This window comes from Microtus oregoni, unplaced genomic scaffold (assembly GCF_018167655.1).
Source record: "Microtus oregoni isolate MIOR12 unplaced genomic scaffold, Mior012 000003F_ref0000135, whole genome shotgun sequence".
Classification (NCBI taxonomy): Eukaryota; Metazoa; Chordata; class Mammalia; order Rodentia; family Cricetidae; genus Microtus; species Microtus oregoni.
The window spans coordinates 40,964,158-40,986,799 of NW_024543062.1; the positions used below are offsets into that span (position 1 = coordinate 40,964,158).

At 44.8% G+C, this 22,642-nt stretch overlaps 1 protein-coding gene across 5 annotated transcripts in view; it reads right to left on the minus strand.

Moving 5' to 3' along the window:
- Positions 1-3,191: 3,191 nt before the first annotated feature.
- The window catches only part of Zcchc2 (zinc finger CCHC-type containing 2), a 48,753-nt gene continuing 29,302 nt past the window's right edge, over positions 3,192-22,642 (minus strand). For 2 of the 5 annotated variants that reach the window (XM_041648364.1, XM_041648362.1), the window contains 9 exons: positions 21,573-21,667; positions 19,362-19,445; positions 17,447-17,504; positions 13,808-13,943; positions 12,804-12,868; positions 12,344-12,438; positions 9,347-9,475; positions 5,684-7,168; positions 3,192-4,928 (listed from right to left, as the gene is read on the minus strand). In XM_041648364.1, coding sequence (XP_041504298.1) covers positions 4,861-4,928; positions 5,684-7,168; positions 9,347-9,475; positions 12,344-12,438; positions 12,804-12,868; positions 13,808-13,943; positions 17,447-17,504; positions 19,362-19,445; positions 21,573-21,667 — 2,215 coding nt within the window. In that variant the 3' untranslated portion in view covers positions 3,192-4,860. The remainder of the gene's footprint in view (positions 4,929-5,683; positions 7,169-9,346; positions 9,476-12,343; positions 12,439-12,803; positions 12,869-13,807; positions 13,944-17,446; positions 17,505-19,361; positions 19,446-21,572; positions 21,668-22,642) is intronic. The other 3 variants (XM_041648363.1, XM_041648366.1, XM_041648365.1) reach the window with 3 other exon arrangements.

Sequence of the window (22,642 nt, forward strand, 5' to 3'; positions counted from 1 at the left end):
TGAGACTGCCAGCCCGACCTACACTGAGCATCTGCATACGGAGGACAAGCTGTGTCAGAAACTGAGTGCTTAGGTGAGTGCCGCCATTCCCATTTGTCCCTCTGTTACTCAGCCTGGAAACGTGGCATGCGTGGGCACTCGGAACAAAGTGCTGACTAGGACCGCCTCTGACACAAGCTGACTTCGTGTCTGTATTCAGGGCACAGTTAAGTTCCATCTAGAAGGCCTTTGGGGGTGGGTGGAGTGATTGTCATCCCCATATCTTGGGCTCGAATGTTCGAGGGACCCTCTCTAGTTATCTGGAATGGAACAGCCACTTGTTCTTCCTGCTTGTAGCACCACTTCACTGTTAAATAGTTTGCTTCTTTGGAACAGTCTTGCTCTGTGGCCCTGGCTGGCCTGGGACCACTATGTAGACCAGTTCTTAAACCTGCTCCTGCCGCCCTGCCCGAGTGCTGGCATTGCAAGGGGTTATATCTGACCTCAATGTTTACAATACCTTAAGTCTTAACGGAATATTCGCTTAATGCTTAAGATGCACAGGTGTTGTAGTAGCTGAGTGGCTCCACCTGAGCCTACCTGTATTTTAGCCGCCATCTGCAGCCCAGCTGTCCCGCAGCCAGTGCTCTGCCTTTAAGGCCACTTCCATCCTAGTGGGATTTCCTGTCCTGGTGCCAACTGCCACTGAATGTAGCATTAACTAAGTCTCTATCTACCAATAGACTCGGGAGTCAGAAATTGAAATAAACCTGCTAGAACAGAGAAGCCAAGAAAACAACCAGGTGACCTTCCTTTCCAGCAGGAGACACAGCAAGAGCATTTCTCTGTCCTCCGAAAGCAAACCCACAACTAAGTCCCTCCCTACTCCTTCCTGTGCATCTCTTTCCATCTTCCCGTATTCTCTATGGCTAATTCTTGTCAACCTGTCTCTGGCTCTGCCCCCCTCATGCAAGGTTAATTTTATTAACACAGACTCGGGAGTTTCACAAATATCCTACAACACACAGGACAACCTTTGTAGAGTTAGGCAGTCCTCTGGTAGTAGAGGCCTGCACACATTTACAACTTTCAGTTGGGGGAACCTTGACATTGTGGCAATTTAACGCAAATGCGTAAAGCTGGTTGTTGTGGACGTTTCTGTAGCTCACGTCCTCCAATCCTTCAGCACAGAGCAGACGTTTGGCTGGACTAGGACATGACCCGTGCGGCAGGTCTGCTCATCACCCGGCCCAGCCTCTTACAGGAAGTCCTGCAGGATTTATACCATCTTGTTCCAGTTCAGTGTCACCGTGGGGGTGGGCAACGGTGCAGGGAGGTGGGCAGTGGCCTGACGTCGAGGCCTGGCCTTCACTTTGTGGTACTTCATGTCATCCCTGAACCTCAAGTTCCACCCCTTAATAGGAGGATGGCGCTCCTTTCATACTAGCGTGGAGTCTGTACTGGAGAGGGGACAGCACCGCCAGCAGGGCTGCCACACGCGGCCGACAGAGGTGCCACTCCACTGTCAGATGCTCTACTCCCAGTTTCTCAAAACAGCTCAACAGGAAGCGGCGTCTGTCTGCTTGCACTGTTTTGGCCGCCCACCAGGTGGCGCGACTTTCCAACATGCAATATTTTTCTGTGCTTGGTGCCCAGGACCCCCTCTCACAGTGGCTCAAAATTAGAGCTCACAGAGGAAAAGACAAGAGCAACGAAAAAGTACCCCACCTGAGTCCACCGCACCCCAACCCCTACACCCCAGCCCCACCTCACCTCCCAACCCACACCATGAACACTGAAAAGGGATTTGTGGGCCAAGAGCTTCTAGTGACAAAGGTGAGCAGCTGGGCTGACTCTGTGGAAGGAAGGCATGTTTGGCCTACAGCACTTCACAGAAGACCTTGTCGCCCTCCAAGTTCCACGCACCCCTGCGCCACTACGGAATTATATAAACTGAGATTTCCAGGAGTTGGAACAATAACTGTTACATACAGTAACACAAGCACTGGTGCTCAAGTGACTCCAGGAACCTGAGCCATTCAAACCAGTACCATTTACCTCAGTCCCCTTCTTTCCTCACCACACACAGCCATTTCTTCTTCTGCCACATGCTTCCTGTCGCACCGTGAACCTGGTCTCGTCTCACCTCTTCCACAGGCCTACAAAAGCCCTCTGGAGTCATGTCCTGTTCTTCTGTGACAGCTCTTAGGAGACTGCCAGGAGCCCTTAGTGCGGGCAGTGATGGATCACTTGGAAGGAGATGTGGCGCGTCTTGGAAAGCCAACATACCTGAATCATATGACTGCATGGCTCATTCGCTGCCCTAACAAACTTTTACACACAAACCAGAACAGCACAGTGTTCCTGGCACCCCTGTCAGCGGAAAGAGAGAAGCAAGCTTCCTGGGTGTTCACTGACAGAACATGGATGCATTTATCCATACTCATCCCTCTGAGACTATTTCAAGGTGTGAAAATGAGCACCGGGAACGCAGCACGGGTCACGGACCAGATGAGCAGGCCTAGCCCCAGCGGGCCGTGTGAGGTCAGAAAGAGCACCATGGTACTGCTTCTACAGCAGTGAACAGGTGAGCAACAAAAGCTGGGGACTGGTGGGGTGGGAGCAGCACACCCACAGGGGAGATGGGCAAACTGGTGCCTGCTGAGGCTTGAATGAGAAATGTCCCCCACAGTCTCGGGCATTGAATACTTAGTTCCCGACTGGTGACTGGCGACGGTCTGGGGAGGGGAGGCTTGGGAAGTGTGGCCTTGGTGGAGAAGTGTGTCAGTGGAGGCAGGCCCACTGGCCTGCAATGTCTTAGACATGTCTACTCAAACCAGATTACACAAGAACCAAAGACAAGAAAAAGACCCAATACTGAACCATGATAGCTGTGTGCCTCCAACAGCCCCCCCCCACCCCCACCCAAAGAGAGAGAAAACAAAATGCTAAATTTGGATCCTTTGTGCTATGGGGTCAGTGAGGGGGACCCTAAATCAGAAGTGTAGTTTCTCGGAAGACAGGGGAGGGGTTTCCCTTCCGTTAGAGGTTGAAGCACAACCACACTAGGAGAAGATGGAGACCAGGCAGGCCAGGAGTCCTGTGGGAGACACTGCCATGTGAGGGGGGAAACGAACTGATTCTTTAAAAGAAAAATCCCCACAAAAACCCATTTTTAGTTTTATAAAACTTGCAATAAGGCACAATTCTTAAGCTGTTTTCATTTTTTTATTGCTGTTAATTCAAGGAAAAAGGTTGCATAAAATCCAATCTGTCCTAGAAATATAAGTGGCCTTTCCAGTACATAACATTTCAATATCAAAGTGTATGGTAAACGTACAAACGAGAAGGCAGCACACCTCCTATGTACAGTACAGTATTGGAAATCATAACAGGAGCTCCAGTCACCTGGACAAGGCTTAGATACTCTCCCCGAACAACTCAACCGCAGCTTAGCAATTAATAATGTGGTCCAAAAATACCCAGATCAAATAAAATATATTTAATCAAAATAATTTCCTTCTAAATTAAAGCTCTTACCTACGCAGCCACACCCCCTTCCTCTCCCCTGAAGGTCTCAGAATGTACATTGGGCTATAAATATAAACGCTACTTTAAAGTGTTGAACTAGCTTCTTTGTTCTTCAAGTTTTTTTTTTCTTTGTCTCACAATGTCTGGCTTCTGAACCCGGACCAAACAATTCAGTGCCTCTGCCACACCCCAACTGTATTCCCCACAACACAAGTCAATCGCCTCTACGTTTTTTTACTGAGGAACAGAAGCCCTCTTACCCCACAGGCTCACAACCACATGGTCGTACTTGTTCACTACTGTGGAATGCAGCAGTCACTGAAGATACATCCACTCTCCCAGATAACCTCAGTGCACTTCAGGAAATCAAAAATTACCTGGAAGCAATTTAGTACACAGATTGGCTTTTTTTTTTTTTAAAAAAAAAAACAACACAAAGCAAACCCCAGCAGCATTAAACTCAGCGGCATGACACTGCCACGATGAAACTGTCTCAGCCCACTCAGTCCAGTCGTTCACATTATCATAAGCATCGTGGTAAGCAGGGTGGGGAGCAGACGAGACAACCACACACATGTAAACATATGTGACATGTCACAGCTGGTGCAGCACAAGAGGACATCTGCACTCATCAGGTCGAGGTGTAGACAACAAGCAGAACTGGCTGTTGACAGACACCATCCACACAGGTGCGCTCACCCTGTCTGTCTGTATGATGGAGGGAAAGCCGTCTGCTCCAGCTCCCCAGCCTGACTCGCTCTCCCACTTGTTCCCAGGGTACGTGGGTAAGTGCTGCATATATGTATTTACGTGGCGCTTTTTATGACATATATACATACTTCTCGGGGATCTGACTTCTACAATGAATGGTGGGACATGCTCCCTGTCATACAGAGCAGGTCACAGAAGCACGATGGGCGCAGTGCTGAGCACTCCCGCAGCAGGCCAGAGTCAACGTGAGAAAGCTGCGAGCAGCACAGCTTTTCCCAACCCACGGCCGAGGCCAGTGTTGTGAGGACAAATAAGGTTGACACAGTTCAGATTCAGTAAACATTGCACACAGCAAGGATTCAGTGTAGAAAAGCACACAGCAACGCTTTTCGTTCCAGAGTCTGTCTGAAGTTTATGTTACACGTGTCGTCCAGGCCTGCTGTTGACCCGGGGACCAGGGGCTCAGGACTCTGCATTCTTCCTTATTTTGGACATTGGTACAAGAGAAATGAAAACTCCAATCCAACTGCATGGAAATGTAGGAAGTGGACAGACAAAGAGACAAAATACCTTTCCTTTCCTCCCCTCCACACCCATGACTCCCCACTTGAGTGCATTAAGTAGGCAGGCTTTACTCGGTCAGTCTGCAGAATCCAACGTATCATTAGAAGGGGGGAGGGGAGGTGCGTATCTCAGTCTGTAAGTGCCTAAAACAGGAAAGACAGAACGGCTAAGTCACCGCTTATGACTCCATGTATCACAAACCACTACACAAGACTGCAATGGGCATGCTCCCAAAGGCCCTGCTTCAGCGCTAACTCTGCTCCACAATGACAAGGAAGTTATTCTCTCCCGGAAGCAATGGCAAGCTTGTGCTTCAAGTATAACCTAATGCTATTTAGCTGGATTTCCCTTTGAGAGGACCTGACATCTGCCTGACTCAAGACCTTTTCTGGATAAGACTTTGGCCAAGTGCACTAGAGGAGCAGCCAGAGCTGAGCCTGGCCCTGCACCCGTCTGAGTGCATGCTCTTCTTTCTGGGTGTTGGCACTGTGCAACTCCACTCTTAACTCCTAACTCTGTCCAAATCACTCTGTTCCTCAACTTTTCCCCTTACACGTACAGAATGGAGGACACAGCACAGCACACGTGAGCCAACGGCTTGCACACTGACTCTAAGCAGACTGAAAACCTTGTGTCTCAGGTAACTCAGCTTCCTCTGAAAGAGGATTCTAACTCTTAAGAAGTCCTCTGGTGTTTATTCCTCTAACCTTCCCTGTGCTACATGACCTGGATCTACACTACAGTTTCTCTGCTTACATTGTGATTTGTCACTGAAAATACAGCCTCTGTAAACAAACACACGAACGGATCTTTTCTGCTAAGACAGAAACACATAATCAAGAAGAAAGAAGAAATGGGGGAACTCAAAAACAAGTCCTCTGGGAGTTAGTGTGATTACCTTGTTGATTGGCCTCCATGGACGACTGCTTACAGTCCTGTGCATAGTGTCCGCTCACACCACAATTGTAACATGACACATTCCCATTCTTCTTGGGCCCAGAACTACTGGTATTGGCAACTACATTAGGTGCTGGATACACAGGATACAATCTCCCAAATCCTGCCATCTGTTGCATGCCATAGTTGGCTTGGCTCCCCATGACTGGGTCATGCACCAGTCCATTTGCATATGGAGTCTGAGGCAGAAAAAAAGGAAGTTGGTTTCCATTGCTCTGATGTGCTTGGCTGAGGTAGCTGCCATTGCAAATGGAGGGCAGAGTGAAGAACGGGACTCGGTACATTGGTCCAGGAATGGGACTGGGGTAATAGTAACCATTTAGCTGGAGGTTCCCATTGGTCCCACAGCTGCACCTTCGCCCACAGGAGCCACAAGGACCTGAGCCCAAATGCTGTGGCGGCACTATGGTCCCATTAGCGTTCGTGCTGCCCACAGCGTTAATGTAGGATGTGCTATCACTCTGAGCAGTACTGTGTGTCAAGGCAGGGCTGGGGCTGGGGACAGGGCCTGGGGTGTGGGTAGGAACAGCAGGAGGAGCTGTGGACTGGGCTTGACCGATGCCTCCACTTGTTGGCTGGGCAGAAGTGGCTGTGTTGAGCACACTGGAATTCTGGGTGGGTAGCACACTGGCAGCAAGGGGCGAGCCTGGAAAGGAGTAGGAAGCTGGTGGTTGTGCGGCTGAGAGGCCAGCTGCCGGAAGAACTACCTTCACATTGGTAGGCTGAGGGACTGTCCCTGTGTTTCCCTCAATCTGAGGCACCATTTGATTGAGTCCTACCACTTGGGATGCAGATTTTGTGATGGGGTCCGAGGCAGCCACAGGAGATCCCGGAAAACTACCTGGGTTATGGACAGGAATAAAGGCAGTGTTTGGTGATCCCATGCTCAGACTTCCGGTTGGCTGTTGTGGAATATTAACTGTGCAACTCTCAGAAGACCCCTGTGGAGGTGGCAATTTTAGCCTCTGCAATGTCAGTTGCAGAGCAGGAGCACTGCTGTGTGGAAGGAGAGATGATGGGATTGGTAACGGGGAAGCCAACAATTCCAGGTGTTTCTCTGTATCTCCAGAAACTGCTGGGCCTAGGATTCCAACAGGGCTTGAATTTGTAGACTCCATCACTGTAGAAATAGCCATAGGATTAGGAACAAGCATCCCTATTGTTTTGCCATCTGCAGATTTGGGTGAAGGAATGACAACTTCTGACTTCTGGGCACCATTGTGCATGACACAGTGCAGCGCTGGCATGAAGGGGATATGTGGGTACTTGTGTGAGGTCAGTGGGGCTTCTAAAAGGCCTCCGTTCTCGCTCCCCAGTGAGATAATCTGGACAGGAGGCTTGACAGCAATGGTTTGGTTGACAGAGCCATAATCTGTAAACCTGGCTGCTGATGGGTTTCCAGAATCTTCAGAATTGCTGTCTGTGTCTAAAGAAAACATACAAACATGGATTAACCCAGGCTCAATTCCTATTTTTCTTACTAGAACTACCATCCAGGTATATCTAAGATGAATTTAAGTCTGCAGGTGTCAACTGCCCATGCTGACGTCTGCTGGCCTTCGGTTCTCAGCATGTTTTAATCTCTCACAGTGACAAAGGTCACCCAGGGTGACACACAGACACACATGCACTACGACTGTACTCCTGAGAAAAGCATTATGCAGCACTTTTAGGTGATCTACTTAGTTCTGTATCATAAACCTGATTTTAAATTTGTCTTACAAATGTTTAATTTAAGAACTATGATCAGGACAATATTTAACTCAAATGCTTAAGGTAGGAAACAGACTAAGAATTTGTACCACTACATATTCAGCAGGGAACACTTAAAGCTACTTGTATTAGTCCTACCATGAACATTCTGGAACACAAAGCGCAGGATAAGAAAGCAAGCACCACTATTTCTTGACAACTACACTGCAAAACAGAGAACTGCCCTGCACTTGTGTATACCACGGTACTAACTGGTGCACTGTGTATATATGGTGAACGTGGCACTTCAGTCTACACAACAGTGAGACATCGCACCGACTGTAAGAACTTTTCATCAACTAAGCAGCATTACACTTGGCGCTTAGAGTTCACTAAGACAAAAAGTGGTTCTAGGTAGTTGACAATGCTAAACATCCTTGAAACAAGTATATCAAAAGTAACCTTCCTAAAGAAAAGCCAAACACAGAATATCAAGTGTTATTAGCTGAACTGTCTCAATTTATATTAGAGGGGCACTTACACTAATGACCGAACGGTTATAGCAAACATGCTCCCTAATAGGTAAAGTATCACACTATTTATTACTAAACTTTAAATAACCTCTTCAAGCCACTGGATGTTCACCATCCATCAGTGAAGCGTTAACAAAAATCAAGTCAGAAAAAAAAAAGGAAGCCATCTTTTATATAGATGGTCAGCTAAATTTTCATACGAATTAAAGCTTTAAGTCTGCAGTCACAGTAGTAACCCTATGGTTTTTGAAGCACTATAGGGGTCATGCTTTTTGTACTGACTTTGGGAAGCAGAAAGTCGCAAGGCATCATAACAACAACAAAGCCACACACCTCTGAAGGCCTTTGTGTGTACTCAAGACTTGGAAAGCGTTCAAAGCTTTCCATCCCAGTGTGCGTCTGGGAGCACTCTAAGGGACTCTGTCTTTGGGGACACAAAGTCCTCTACACAGGCCTATTAACAGAGCTCTGAGAGCAAGAAAGGGGTGCTACGAGAGCTACCCACAGATCTGACAACTAGGTGACGTCCGCTCAAGACTCAGAATTATCTGTACACTGCACAGAACCAGGTCCAATATCCGAGAAAACTGCAGAAGCACAGCAGCTTCATGTCAGCAGCACTGACCGCTGCAGGCTTCGTTTGATCTGACTATGCAACAGGCACAGGGTGTGGACGAACCTCACCCTCAGTTATGTGTGATTCAGGCTATGACAGTGACACAGAACCTGAAGTCCCAGCGAACTTAAAACTGCGCGGCAAGAAGCCACTTCTGGCTGAAATGCCATAGTGTAAGAATTTTAACAGGGAAATTGAGACTGTGCTCTATACACAGTACCTTTACTGCCATGCCAGCCAGCAGTTGTGGATGGCACACATGAAGGAGAGCATCCTCAGTAAATACAGACTTTCCAGGGGCTCTTACTGTCAGACCAGAAGAGCGAGTAAAGCCCTCCAATGAGAACAATAGCAGAAAATGTCAAAATCAACTCCCTTAGAAAGGTGGAAATGAACTAAAGGCCTGGAGCTTTATAGCGTGTGTAAGAGAAATAGGTCAACCTCTTAAGAACAGAGATCCTTACAACCTTTTACCTTGCCCTCCCCTAATCCTAAGCCCAGATCCTTACCAGTCCACAGACCCAGGCAACACTAGAGACGTAAGGAGAGCTCCCCCAACACCGTCTTCACAAGCCCGGCCTTGTGCTCACCCTGCCAGTCTCCATCCACAGACAAGCCCGTGTTATCATCCCATCCCATGCATATTTCATTTCATATGCAGTCTTTAAGTACAATAACAAATTTTAAGTCTATAGCAGGTGGTTTAAGAGGTAATAGTTTCTTCCGCCCCCACCTCTTTCTATTCCCTCTGCTAAAAGCAAACCTCTGTCTTTTTCGTCTTCACTTTCAAAACTTTCTCTTCCATCATATCGTGGACTAGACGGAGAACTGTAACTCTCTGAGGACGTTTCTCCACATGTGTCATGTCCGGATCCAATGTCCAAATTCATATCTAAAAATAACAACTCTATTTAATTTATTTATATATTTATAAATTATAATTATATTTATAATATAATTAATTTATATTAATAGTTAATTAATTTTCAAAGGGAACTATTAAAAATTAGTTGTAGCTATAAATTATTTGTTTTCCTACAACACTTAAAAATTGTCTTTGAGCTATGTTAAAATTTATTAAGTAGCCGATAAATACATATTTAAAACAAAGGCAAAGAAGAACAAGTCAATTTTATTAACTTAATCAGAATTTGTTTCTTGTAGAATCAGCCCAGTAGCCCCACTTTGAGTTCTGTCTCCCTAGAACTTGCAGCTGCCTCTAGCCCCCAGCTCCAGGGCTAAAGGCTCTTGCAAGATCACACCAGTTCATTCTGTAGGTGCTGCAGTATGAACAAGTCCTCATGACTGTGCGGCCAGTGCTCCTAAGCACTGTGCCACCTTTCTAGCCCCAAAGCTAAGTTCTTAATGGTCTCTGTGTGGCAATGCATACATCTCTTTAGAATAGAGCTATAAAAGGATTTTTTTTTTTAAGACATGGTTTCACTGAGTAGTCTAGTCCAGCCTTGAATTGATAATATTTGTGCTTCAGCCCCCACAGTCCTGAAACTTCAGGAGTGCACCACCATCCCTACTACTGAGACATCAAGTTTTCAAAGAAAATGCAATGTCAACAGCGATGACTAACAGCACACACTGCTTCCCGGAAGCAGAAAGGGAGCAATGAAAGATCTTTATTTTGTTCCCTTTCATATTTCTGAGATATATGAATATACTACCAGTCAAAGGAGAAATTAGAATTTAAAATAAAAATTTAAAAATTAAAAAGTAAATGATACCTATCTTTAGATGGGCTACAGTGTGTTTAAAGCTGAACAATGCACTAATCAGAAGGACCCAGCACCTCAGCTCTAACACCTGCATTTCACGATAGCTGATGCTCCATATGGGAAGAAAACAATTATTTCCAGTTTACTGAAGACTTAAAGGCTGTTCTTCATTGACACTTTAATATTTTAGAGGTTTTCTTAGGTTGGGGTTAGCATGCATCCGAATTACATTAAGGCATTAATGAGACATGATGCTCTCAAAGTACACTCTATTCATAGTTCTTTTTGATAAAAAAGAACGAATTACACATATCTGTATCTAGATAGATACACAAACATCAAAAACAAACAAACAAAACAAACAACCCCCAGTTAGGGCAGCAAGGTTTGACTTACTCAAAAAGTCTGATTATGATCATAAAATTTGAAAATTCAAGAGATAAAGGGAAGGGGAACTGGAGTTGAGAATCTACAAAGCTTGTGACGGCCTAGAGCTGTGTCCTGTCTTCTCATTTAGCAGCACAAGGAACAAGAAGTAAATGACTGTGCCCTTCACTCGGTGCTGCTCAGTCTGCTCACAAACTGTTACCTGTCCTTACAATAGCGTGCGGGAGGCATTATTCCTGCCTCATACACAACAATACAACCTGAGAGGCCACACATCTAAGACACGAGGGGCACGGAAACAAACCCTGAACGGCAATGAAGTCCATGTGATGCTTTCTGGATATCTGAGATTAAAAAACTTAGCAGCTACAAGCGCCTTGGGGGAGCAGGAGTTTCGGGAGTTTGTGAAATGAGGGGCAGTGGAATCTCACAGAGGGTGGCACACACGGGACTTGCCCAGGAGAGTGACTCAGCTAAATATGTTCTTTGAAGTCAAACATGGAAGCAATATGGAAAATGAGCCAGGGGAACAAAGACATGAAGCCCTGGCAGGAGTGATTTCCAGATAGCCGTCAGCAGACAAACCATCTGGAACATCAGATATCAAAGGGCTCCAACACTCTCCTGGACCACACCTGGTCTGCATGAGAACGCTCCCCTAGACTCCAGTTAGCTGAACTGTCTGGGAACAATGAAGAGGCATGGCCTTGCAGGAGGAGGTGTGTCACTGGCTTTGAAGTTTCAAAAAGTCCACACCATTCCAAGTTAGCTTTCTCTGATTCTGCTTGTGGGTCAAGATGTAAACAAACTATCAGTTATTGCTCTAGTACCACACCTGCTGGCCAGCTGCCATGCTTCTGTGGTCACTGATTTATCCTCTGAAACTGTGAGCCTTAAATAAAGACTTTCCTTCATAAGTTGCTTTGGTCATGGTGTTTTAACACAGCAAGAGAAAACTCACTCTCAGTTTACCTAAGTCAATAAACTGGCATGATTTGAGATTTAAAATACAATCATTTTTCTTTCTATATTATTTAGCCTCTCTCTATGAACATCTGGTTGAAAATATACCTTAATTAAGAAGCATTTCTGTTACTTTTGTTAGGTCATAAATTAATGTGTTGCCAGGACAGTAAGATTCAAAACAAACAAAAACAACTGTTTGTGAAATTAGCTAGTTAATTAATGTCAGGTGCACACAGAATGTTCTAGAGGTGGCTTTTTATTTACTTATTTTTATCTTTACAATTAATACTGCATGCAAATACACACACAAAAAAGCAACTAATGAACTAGGAAAAAAAAAGGTTTTTTCCATCAGATGAACCTTAACCTTAACAGAGGGATTTAAAGCCCCTACCTTAAAGATGGTAGGTATGGAAGCTAAACAAGCTAAACAACCCAGTCCAACAAAACTCTGTAAGTCAGTCATCAAATTATAAAAATGTCAGTAACATTCTAAAACTGATTCTGAGAAGAGCGTCGAGATTTCCCAGAGGGCGGCCCACAAAGCTGAGACAAGACTGCCATAACGTCAGAGCCGGCCAGCTCCGCAGCAGGCCACTGCTGACACGCCATGCGACGGCTTGACACAACAGCTCAGCATCCACCAAGACGCCACACTTGAGGAGAGAAGCCGACCTTACCTTTCACCACACTTCCAGGAGCGTGCTGCGGAGTCGAGAGTCTAATACCGTTTATTCTACTATTCGGTCTGTTCTCGGTTTTCTTCATTTTCTCCCTAAACCAAACAGATATGCATACGAAATCAACACTTTTGTAAGGCCCTCTATCAAAAACATTAAATACAGTATCACTAAAACCCTCCATAATAATTAACAGTAAATTCTAACAAAGACCTAGCAAGTCTGCACTCAGCGTGCTTCTGAGCTCCGCCCTCCACACCGAGCACAACCTTACAGCAGTTTTGCTTCCATCACCTGCACGGTGATAATTTCAACTACAAACGTCAATCCCAAAACAAAAGGGCAAAGCAACATCAATGGAATATACTATTTATATAGGTACACTAAATACATCCATATCCAAACACTGCATGCTCGTCTTTCCTACTTTTTACTACTGGAAACATTAAATTGAACCTACTTTTCTATTTGTGGCTTCCCTTTCTTCTTACTTCCTGAAGATAAGCTCCGTTTTTCAGCAGAGGGCTAGTAGAGAGAACAAACAGACCTCAGCTACAGCACACTGCTCCAGGGTCCTCGCTCTAACAGCTCTTCATCACAGACTAACATCTCCATCTCCAGCCCACTTCTCCAGTTACCGCAGGAGCACTAACATGTACATAATCTGACAAACACGTAACAGTAATCATGAGAAAACTGCTCTAAAACACATCTCCGTGTTTCCTTTACCCGACTGCACTTTGACCTTCCAAAGTCAACCAGTCCAAAGTATACTAATGGGAACTTTTACAAGTGAACACGGCCTAGTCCTAAATTCCTGTTTCTGAGCGGAGTGAAATCTCGCTTTGTTCCACCCTCCAGGGACACAACCACCCCATGTCCAGCACATCTATGCCATACTCACTACTGTGTGAGAGCAGCTGAGCCGTCAACACAACCACATACGCTATGATACTATATGGCTACAACTTATTTTATAGCAGTAGTCACTGTGGTCAGCCTTGGAAAGGTCACCACAGCTCGGCATTAATGCACAGGAAGAGACAGGGCTTTCAGGTATTCTTCAACGTTCTGGAAACATTACCTCTGTGGACACGTACAAGGAAAGACCAGTTTGAAAATTCCCATCGTCATATAAGATAGTGATTTCACAGGTGAATAATCCTTTGAGATCCAAATAAATAATAATAATAATTTGGAACTATTTAATGAACACGTAGAACTAGGAATAAAGACACTAAGTGCCTTATTAAATTGTATCAGTCTTGCACAAATGATCAAAGTCATCTAGATACACCTTTTCAGACCACAGAGGAATTCAATTACGTACAAGGAGAAAGCCTCACACAGAGATATTTCCTCACTTCTTACCAGATAAGCCACCTGACACAACACTTCATTTCTTAGGAAATACAGAGTGGCCACGCTTTAACCAAATGGCACTAAAGCCAACCTGACACATACTTGGTCAGTCGAGGTCACACAGTGCTCTGGGTGCTGGATGGTGGCACAACCTTGGTTCCGCCAATCCACAACTCCATTCTGTTCTGCATACTGCATGGTAAGCCCGTCCAGGGGAGAGCAGCTCGTACCAACACTGCCGGTGAAAGGAAAGCATACGAAGTGTGAAGTCTGTCCCCTAAGTTAACCTATCTACCACCTCAGTGAAGAAACTACAGGGACGCTTCCTCTCACCTCTTTAGTTTCTGCCTTTGGAGGGTCTAGTGATCAGCATATAGGCATACAAAAACAAGTATACCCTATGAAGTAAGTGAACATGTAATTTATCAGCAAGTGTACTTGTCATTAGTGTCTGTGTGACTGAGGTGCCCCTGCTCCACTGTCAGTCAGCTCAACAGGAACACTGCACAGCCTACATCAGGCAAGAACTGCTGTGTGAGGAACTGTATGAACAGGCACACGGATGATCAATCCAGAGTGACTGGGAGGGACCCCTCAAAATACGGACAGGATGATAGGCCAAACGCATCCAGAGAATGAAGTCACCGGGGACAGACTGAGAGGACTCTGCAAAGTCACCGGAAGTCTTCAACTGCAAAAATGGTGTGAAAATTCAGAGGATGGAAGCTGATGGGGAAAACCGAGATGAGAAGTTTGGTCTGAAGAAAATATACTTGAGAATAAAAAAACTAACAAAAAAATAAAAACTAAACGGGATGTATGAACAGCCCAGCTCACAGGACCTCAGTGACTCTTACAAGATGGCTCAGAAGAACAGAACAAGAATTATCTGAAGACACAAGTTAGGAATTCTGTAAAATCAAAAGGCATAAGTTACAGATCCCAGAAACAGAATTAATTCAAAAACAGCTACAAAGTCTATCGCAGACAACTGAGAAAAACCCAAAAGCAGAAGGAAAAACTACCAAAAGAACAGCAGAGACTGATTCAACAACAGGAGTGATGGCTTCAGACTCCAGAACAGTCTATAGTGACAGTCTTTTCTCAGAGGGGATCTCAGAGAGGAGGAACAAGGGTTGCCATACGCAAAGGAGCTCCAAGACCTACAAAAACAGGAAGCAGATGCCCACAGAATCGGCAAGGGCTCCGGTTCAGAAAGCAGGAAGCCCTGCGGCACTTGAGTGAGTGGGGCTAACTATTGCTGTGTGAGCTAGACATCACACAATGATTCTATGTGATCTGCCAGAGACATCAGAGGAGGCTGACGGTGTCCGTGCACAACGGGTAAAAACTATGTGACCAGAAGACAGTCCAAGCACAAACTCGAAGAGCTAACAGGAAATAACTGCCAACCTAGAACCACAGATCAAGCAAAAAGGCTTAAAAAAAAGAAGGCAAATGATAAAAAAATTAATTATTTTTTAAAAAAAAAAATGAAGGCAAGCTATACTTTTCTCCTTCAGATTAAAAACTTAAATAGCACTCAGGGTTAAGTGTAGCTCAGTGGTAGAGAGGGGCTTACCTTGTATTTGTGAACACCTATGTCCAATATCTAGTAATACGAAATGTATATACACATACCACAAGGCCTAACTACATTCACCATGTACAGATATAGTTCAGGAAACAGTGCTCTCATTTAAAAGGAAAACCGTCATAGATAGGTGCTTAGGGACAAGGAGCAAAAAGGGACCAAAATGAATCATGGAAAAGGTTGTCAAAAAATTCAGAACTACACTGAACTGAACAGAGAATTCTCAACAGAAGAAGTTCAAATGGCCAAAAGACACTTAAGGTCATGCTCAACCTCCTTAGCAATCAGGGAAATGCAAATCAAAACAACTTTGAGATATCATCTTACACCTGTCAGAATGGCTAAAATCAAAAATACCAATGATAGCCTTTGCTGGAGAGGCTGTGGAGGAAGGGGTACCCTCATCCATTGCTGCTGGGAATGCAATCTTGTGCAACCACTTTGGAAATCAGTGTTTCGGTTTCTCAGGAAATTCGGGATCAACCTACCTCTGGACCCAGCAATACCACCCTTGGGAATATACCCAAGAGATGCCCTATCATATGACAAAAGCATTTGTTCAACTATGTTCATAGCAGTATTATTTGTAATAGCCAGAACCTGGAAACAACTTAGATGCCCTTCAATGGAAGAATGGATGAAGAAAGTGTGGAATATATACACATTAGAGTACTACGCTGCGGTAAAAAACAATGACTTCTCGAATTTTGCATGCAAATGGATGGAAATAGAAAACACTATCCTGAGTAAGGTAACCCAGACCCAAAAAGATGAACAGGGGATGTACTCATTCATAATTGGTTTCTAGCCATAAATAAGGGTCACGGAGTCTACAATTGGTGAACCTAAAGAAGCTAAAGAAGAAGGTGAACCCAAGGAAAAACTTATAGTTATCCTCTTGGCTATGGGAAGTAGACAAAATTGCCGGGTAGAAAATTGGGATCTTGGGGGTGGGGTGCGATGGGGGTTAGGGGAGATAGGGAGAGAAAAGCGAGAAGGGGAGGATGGGGGAACTTGGGGAAACAGGTTGATTGGGATAAAGGAAGGTTGGATAGGGGAGCAGGGAAGCACAATTCTTAGTTAAGGGAGCCACCTTAGGGTTGGCAAGAGACTTGAACCTAGAGTGGCTCCCAGGAGCCCAAGGAGATGTCCCCAGTTAGTTCCTTAGGCAGCTGAGGATAGGGAACCTGAAATGACCCTATCCTATAGCATTACTGACGAATATCTTGCATATCACCATAGAAACTTCATCTGGTGATGGATGGAGATAGAGACAGAGACCCACACTGGAACACTGGACTGAGCTCCCAAGGTCCCAATGAGGAGCAGAAGGAGGCAGAAGATGAGCAAGGAAGTCACGACCACGAGGGGTGCACCCACCCACTGAGACAGTGGGGCTGATTTATTGGGAGCTCACCAAGGCCAGCTGGACTGTGACCGAAAAAGCATGGGATAAAACCGGACTCTCTGAACATGGCGAACAATGAGGGCTGATGAGAAGCCAAGGACAATGGAACGGGGTTTTGATCCTACTGCATGTACTGGCTTTGTGGGAGCCTAGCCAGTTTGGATGTTCACCTTCCTAGACATGGACGGAGGGGGGAGACAGGGCAGGGAACCCTGACTGCTCTTTGGACTGGAGAGGGAGGGGGAGAGGAGTGGGGAGAGGGGGAGAAGGGAGGGAGGAGGGGGAGGGAAATGGGAGGCTGGGAGGAGGCGGAAACTTTTTTTCTTTTTTTTCCTTTTCTCAATAAAAAAAAAAAAGAAAAAAAATTCAGAACTACGAGGAGAATGAAAACGCATGACGATCGTGATCTATAACTCAGAAAACAAGGAAGCGGCAGTGCTCCAGGTTCCTCAGGTTGTCTGAGGAATGCTGCAAGCGGAAGGTGGGAGATGCACAAGTTTTGGGGTAACCACCAGAAGAACGAAACACAGTGTGTCACTATGATGGCTGCCACAGAGAACTTTCCATAAAAGGTGGTAGGAAAGAGATAAAACAGAACAGCAGGTAATACAACTAAAAAAAAAATCAAAGGGCAAAATGCAGGGTCATGGTCAATAGATACATCAGAAGCTTAACTAAATGTTAATGACTTTCAGGTGCACAGAGACATTTATTTATGCTTTAGAAACCAGGTACCTACTTCACAGTGGGACTCTTCCCGGGATGTTTCTTGTGGATTATGGTGTGCTGTAACACATCTAGGGCAGAAAAAACTAGAATTAGTTCAAGACACTATATGCTGTACTCACTGGAGCAGATCAGCAGTGGCGGTCCCTGACAAGGGGAGTTTGTGCTTGTTTTTGTGAGACAGGATCTCGTATACAGTACAGGGTGACCTCAGACTCCAACTCCTGTCTCACCCTCGGGTGCAGACTACAGGTGTGCAGCACCGTACGCAGCTTACAGAAGACACCTTAACACATCTTCAATTACTTAATAAGCTACCAGATTACCTCAGATCTGCATACCAGTCTTGCTCAAAGTTATGCAAATTTAATGAGTCTGTTACTTCAAACTGTATTTAAATGAAGAGTTTTACTCTTTGTTTGCATTTAAAAAAGGATGTCCGTATTATTAAAGTCTGTAAGAAACACATATGCTCCTGTAGCAGACCACTCTCTCAATGTTATAAAAAGAAACAAGGTATGAGATAAGGCTAAGGGTCACCTTTCATTCATCCACCCCAGTCAGAGCTCCACTCTAACTACTTGCATCTGGACGTACATTCATAAGCTTATATGGGGCTGTGGCGTGTTCAATACGCTACAAATACCCTTTCAACTCCTGCCCAGCACACATAGCACAGACAGCACATGGGCAAGTCTCACAGATGAAGAATGAGCAGGCAGCAGCCATCTCCAGTTCACTGCAACATGACAAATTCTGGGCCAACACGTTGCAAATTAACATCTCATTGATTACGTCTGTGCTCTCTTTGCCATCATGTGTGGCGTCAGACTTGAAAATGATTCACCTGCCTGAGGAATATGCACTGTTCTCACTGTCCTTCCCTTCAAATACTCAATTACCTGCAAGCCTGCACGCTAATCACCTCCAGCGTTTCGTCATCCGTGTTTGCTAGCTATGCCTTTTACTCACATTTCTGTTAGGATGACTTTTTCACTGATTTCTGTAGAAGGATCCTTTAACTGTGAGCAATCAGTCTTCTTCCAGTCAACTCCCTGACTGTCTTCTAAAAGTATCTGGGCTCTTTGGTCATATACTAGATTCTTGCTTTAGATTAGATCCACCTTATCCAGGCGGTGGTGGTGCACACCTTTAATCCCAGCACTCAGGAGGCAGAGGCATGTGGATCTCTGTGAGTTCCAGGCCAGCCTGATTTAGAAGAGCTAGTTCCAGGACAGGCTCCAAAGCTACAGAGAGACCCTGTCTCGAACAACAAAACAAGATTAGATCTGCCTTATTAAACAAAGCCTTCTTGCCCCAGGTTTATATATAAAACTTTAAGATTTTACAAATCGTTGTTATTCCCTTGAAAGTTTTGTGTGTGACATATGGTAGGATGTGATTAACCCATACTTCATATAGGAAGTCAATTCATGGTGACAACCCCATGGAGTGTAGCTCGATTAATAAAAACCCAGAGACAGAAACTGGGGTTCAGCCTGAAGGTCAGAAAAGCAAAACAGTCAGCCACAGGCTCTTACCTCTACCTCAGTCCAAAATGGCGATCCTGCCTCCAGGAATTCAGAATGAGACAGTCTGAGGGCTGTCTCCTCTGGTTTTATAATCCTCTCTCATGCCAGGATTAAAGGTGTTCACCACTCACTACTGCCGGGTTTCTATGCCAAACTAGTGTGGTTATTGGGATTAAAGGTGTGTGTCACCACTGCTTGATCTGTAAGGCTGAGCAGTGGGGCTGTTTTACTCGCTGATCTTCAGGCAAGCTTTATTTATTTAAATACAGATGAAATGCCACTGCAATGGAGCGAGCAACCTCTTCCCTGCCCTTGCACTGAGGTGCCATTCGGCTCTCTCTCCTCCGTGCTGACTGTGTCAGTGTGTGCAGACTTAGTCTAGTGGTCTACAATTACCTTCTTCTTGACTTGAAGCTTCTGAGCTGTCTTCTTTTAAGTGTTCTAAAATCTTAGAAGTCTTCAGAGAGGACTGTAAGTTATCTGCAGGAAATAATTCAATACTACTAACTCTGGGAAAATTATAATAGTGAGATAAAAGAAAATAAGTATAATGATTATCCCTCTGCCCCAAGAAGAGGAGAGAGAAGGGTTTCTAGTGAAAGAACCTTTCTCCAAGGTAGGACCTTGAAGATGCACAGGTCTATCTGAGCGGAGTCCTGGAGCAAGCTGCTCCCTCAAGGTACCACCTGGCTGGAGCAAGTCATCCCACACCTGTCAGTCCCTGAAGAAGGACCAGATGGAGAGTGTCTCTACTATCTACTGTCCAAAGTACATTGTTACTGTTTAAACCCCTTAACAACACTGTGGGATACTGAACTGTTGTAAACCCCACCTTTCTGTTTTGTCACAGAGCAGCGACTGTGGGTCAGCACTAACCCACGAAACACACTCTGATGGCAGTGGACCACAGACAAGGTTAAGAGTGTTAAGACTGCTTGCTCAAGAGTAATCTATCAGCATATGGGATACTGTTTTCTGCCCCAGGGTAACAAAAAGTATAGAGTTTTTAAGTGGGCAAATGAACCCTGACAACACTGTACTATTCTTCAGCAAAACAACTCACACATGTATAGACTGCTGACACGTTTACCCACAAGCCAAGATGTGTACTTTCAACAGTATTGTACATGCTCCATCTTCAGATAAGATCTGCCAGGCTCCTTAGCATTGCTTGTGAACTGAAAACCTTGCCAAGCCCTCAGACTTTGCCTTATGTATATGCATAATTTCCATGTGGGTGGCTTTCCTGGGCAGGGTGATAATCTCGGATAAAAGCTTAACTTTGCTTCAACGCCTTTTTAGAATGAACCAGGTGCTATTGGCAGATACTATTAAAAAAAAATCTCACAATTTGACTTGGGGAGAAGTGCTGACTGTGAATAAGCATGACTTTAAAAAGCACCGTCACTGTTCAGACATAAACTCAGCCATGGAGCTGCAGTTGTACATCTTATTTCAGTCAGCTACTCCCAGAATTACACTTCGACCCTAACTGCTAACCAGGTTCCCAACATTTACGGCAGGTGTGCACAGCACACGGACCCCTTCAGCAGTTAGTCAAACTCTGAAAGGATCACACTCAACAGTTAATCCCATTTCTCATCTTTTTTCATACCTCAAACTTAGGAGGCGTGTATTTTCCTTTTCTTTTAGGTATAAAACAAAGACAAATGAAAATTAAAAAAAAAAGTTCCTTAAAATATTGGCTGTGCTTAAAGTGAGTAAAAAATATCTATGGAATATATCAGCATTATTGGCAAAACATCTGTTTAAAAGTCAGGCTGAGGAGAATTTGTAGAAAACTGACACAAGACAGGATTGATGAACACTGAAACAGGAAAGCGAAACAACACATAGAAGCAAGAGTGGGGAAACTTCCTGAAGAGGCCATACTTCAATCTGGGTTAACAGCCCTGACGTGATGGATGCAGAGACGGAGACACCAAACAGTGAGTCACAGGCTCTAGGAAGAGCGGAACCTGCAAGTAGCTACAGCCAAGGGGTCCAAGGGAAGCTCAAGGACTTTCATTTAACATCTTGATTTACCAAACTTTTAAAATTTTTATCAAAGAATTAACAAATAAAATCTATTCCCAGAATAGTCCCAAGATAAGCTAGCATTTTTAAGCAGTACTCTAGGAACTAAAAGCTTACCCAAAACCACAGAAAGGCTGGGAAGGGATAAAAAAATACAGCAACCTTTGTCTAGCAGAGGCTGGTCTTTAAGTTCTGACTATGTAGAGGTCACATGGGACGGTCAGGCTAAGGGACTGCAAAAGTCAGCACTAGATGGCACTCCAGGAGGAAGGGACACTGTGCACCCTGCCAGGTGCAGCCAGCGCTCTGTAAGACAGCTCTGAAGGACTGAAGGGCAGAGTTCTACTGCCCCAGCTGTATCAGTATCTTTAAAAATGCAGTGTAAAGTTCACTAAAAAGGACAAATATTTCTTAATTGCATATCTCTATTCCTTAACTTTTAACTAAAATTCTTCAAATTTGAACAACAAGATGGCACAGTAAGACACAAAAACCAAACCCTTCAAAAAACCAAAACACAAAACAAAACAACATTTCCCAGACTTCCGCAGAGGAACAGAGGGCACTTACTGAGGCTGTGTTGAGACTCTGATGATATTGACCGGAAGAAGCTGCGGACTTTCTGACTCTGAAGAAAAGCCTGGGATGAAGTTGAGAATAGCTGCCTGCAGGAACAAGAGTTACATTACCTACCGGAGTGCATATTTTAGTCTCCATTCAGACAATAAACCAACTGAGCAACTGCTGCATTCACGCACCCGTGTGTGTGTGTGTGGGGGGGGGGGGGGGAGTGAGTAAAACCTTTCCCCAAAGAAAACATTTTCTGAAGTATTTCCACAGGACTGAATAAATTTTTAACAAAACCTATTTGCAAGAATCTATTAAACAAATTTATTTTTTCTGGGGAAGTTTCAAGCTGACCCCCCAGCCCAAATTAAGGTCTTATTTCAGCTGTTTGTTTAGATGGTCCAAAAGCTGCTTTTCTACTCAGAAAAAGGCCTTCAAAGACTCTGTCTTCCTTCCATCTGGCTGTGTTGAGGTGAATATGTGGGGTTGTGATGTTAGGAGCACAGAGGCAGGTTACTGCCACGTCATAAGGCATGGTAAGTCTAATTTACCATAAAAAACAAAAGATCATATAGGAGCAGCACCCTCACAGTTAGGGAAGAATTCTGTCACCGAGCTGTCCCCAGCCTCACTTTACTAACTTTTCCTAATTCTTATTTTGAGGCAATAACAGCCCAGAAGTGCTCCGACCTCCCGCAGCTCACGCTGGCATGCATACCTGCAGCGCCGCCCTGCTAGGCCAAGGATCCACTTGCTTTCGTTTTATTTAGAGTCTGTTTTCAATATCTGACTCTTAGAAGTTAATTAAAACCAACAAACTACTTTAAGTACTTTTTTGGAGATGGGGTCTTGTATTGCCTATGCTTGTCTCGAACTCCTGCGCTCAGTAATCTTCCTGTCTTAGGGTCCCAGGGCTGAGGACTAGAGGTGCATACCATCAACGTCCCACTTTTATAATTAATTTTGAAGTAAGAAATGGCATAACATTCCAAATGTTCTTTTTCCCACATGTCCACTGAGCTACCCTGACAGTTACCAACACTCTGGATGTTTGTGTCCAATCGTAAGGGAGA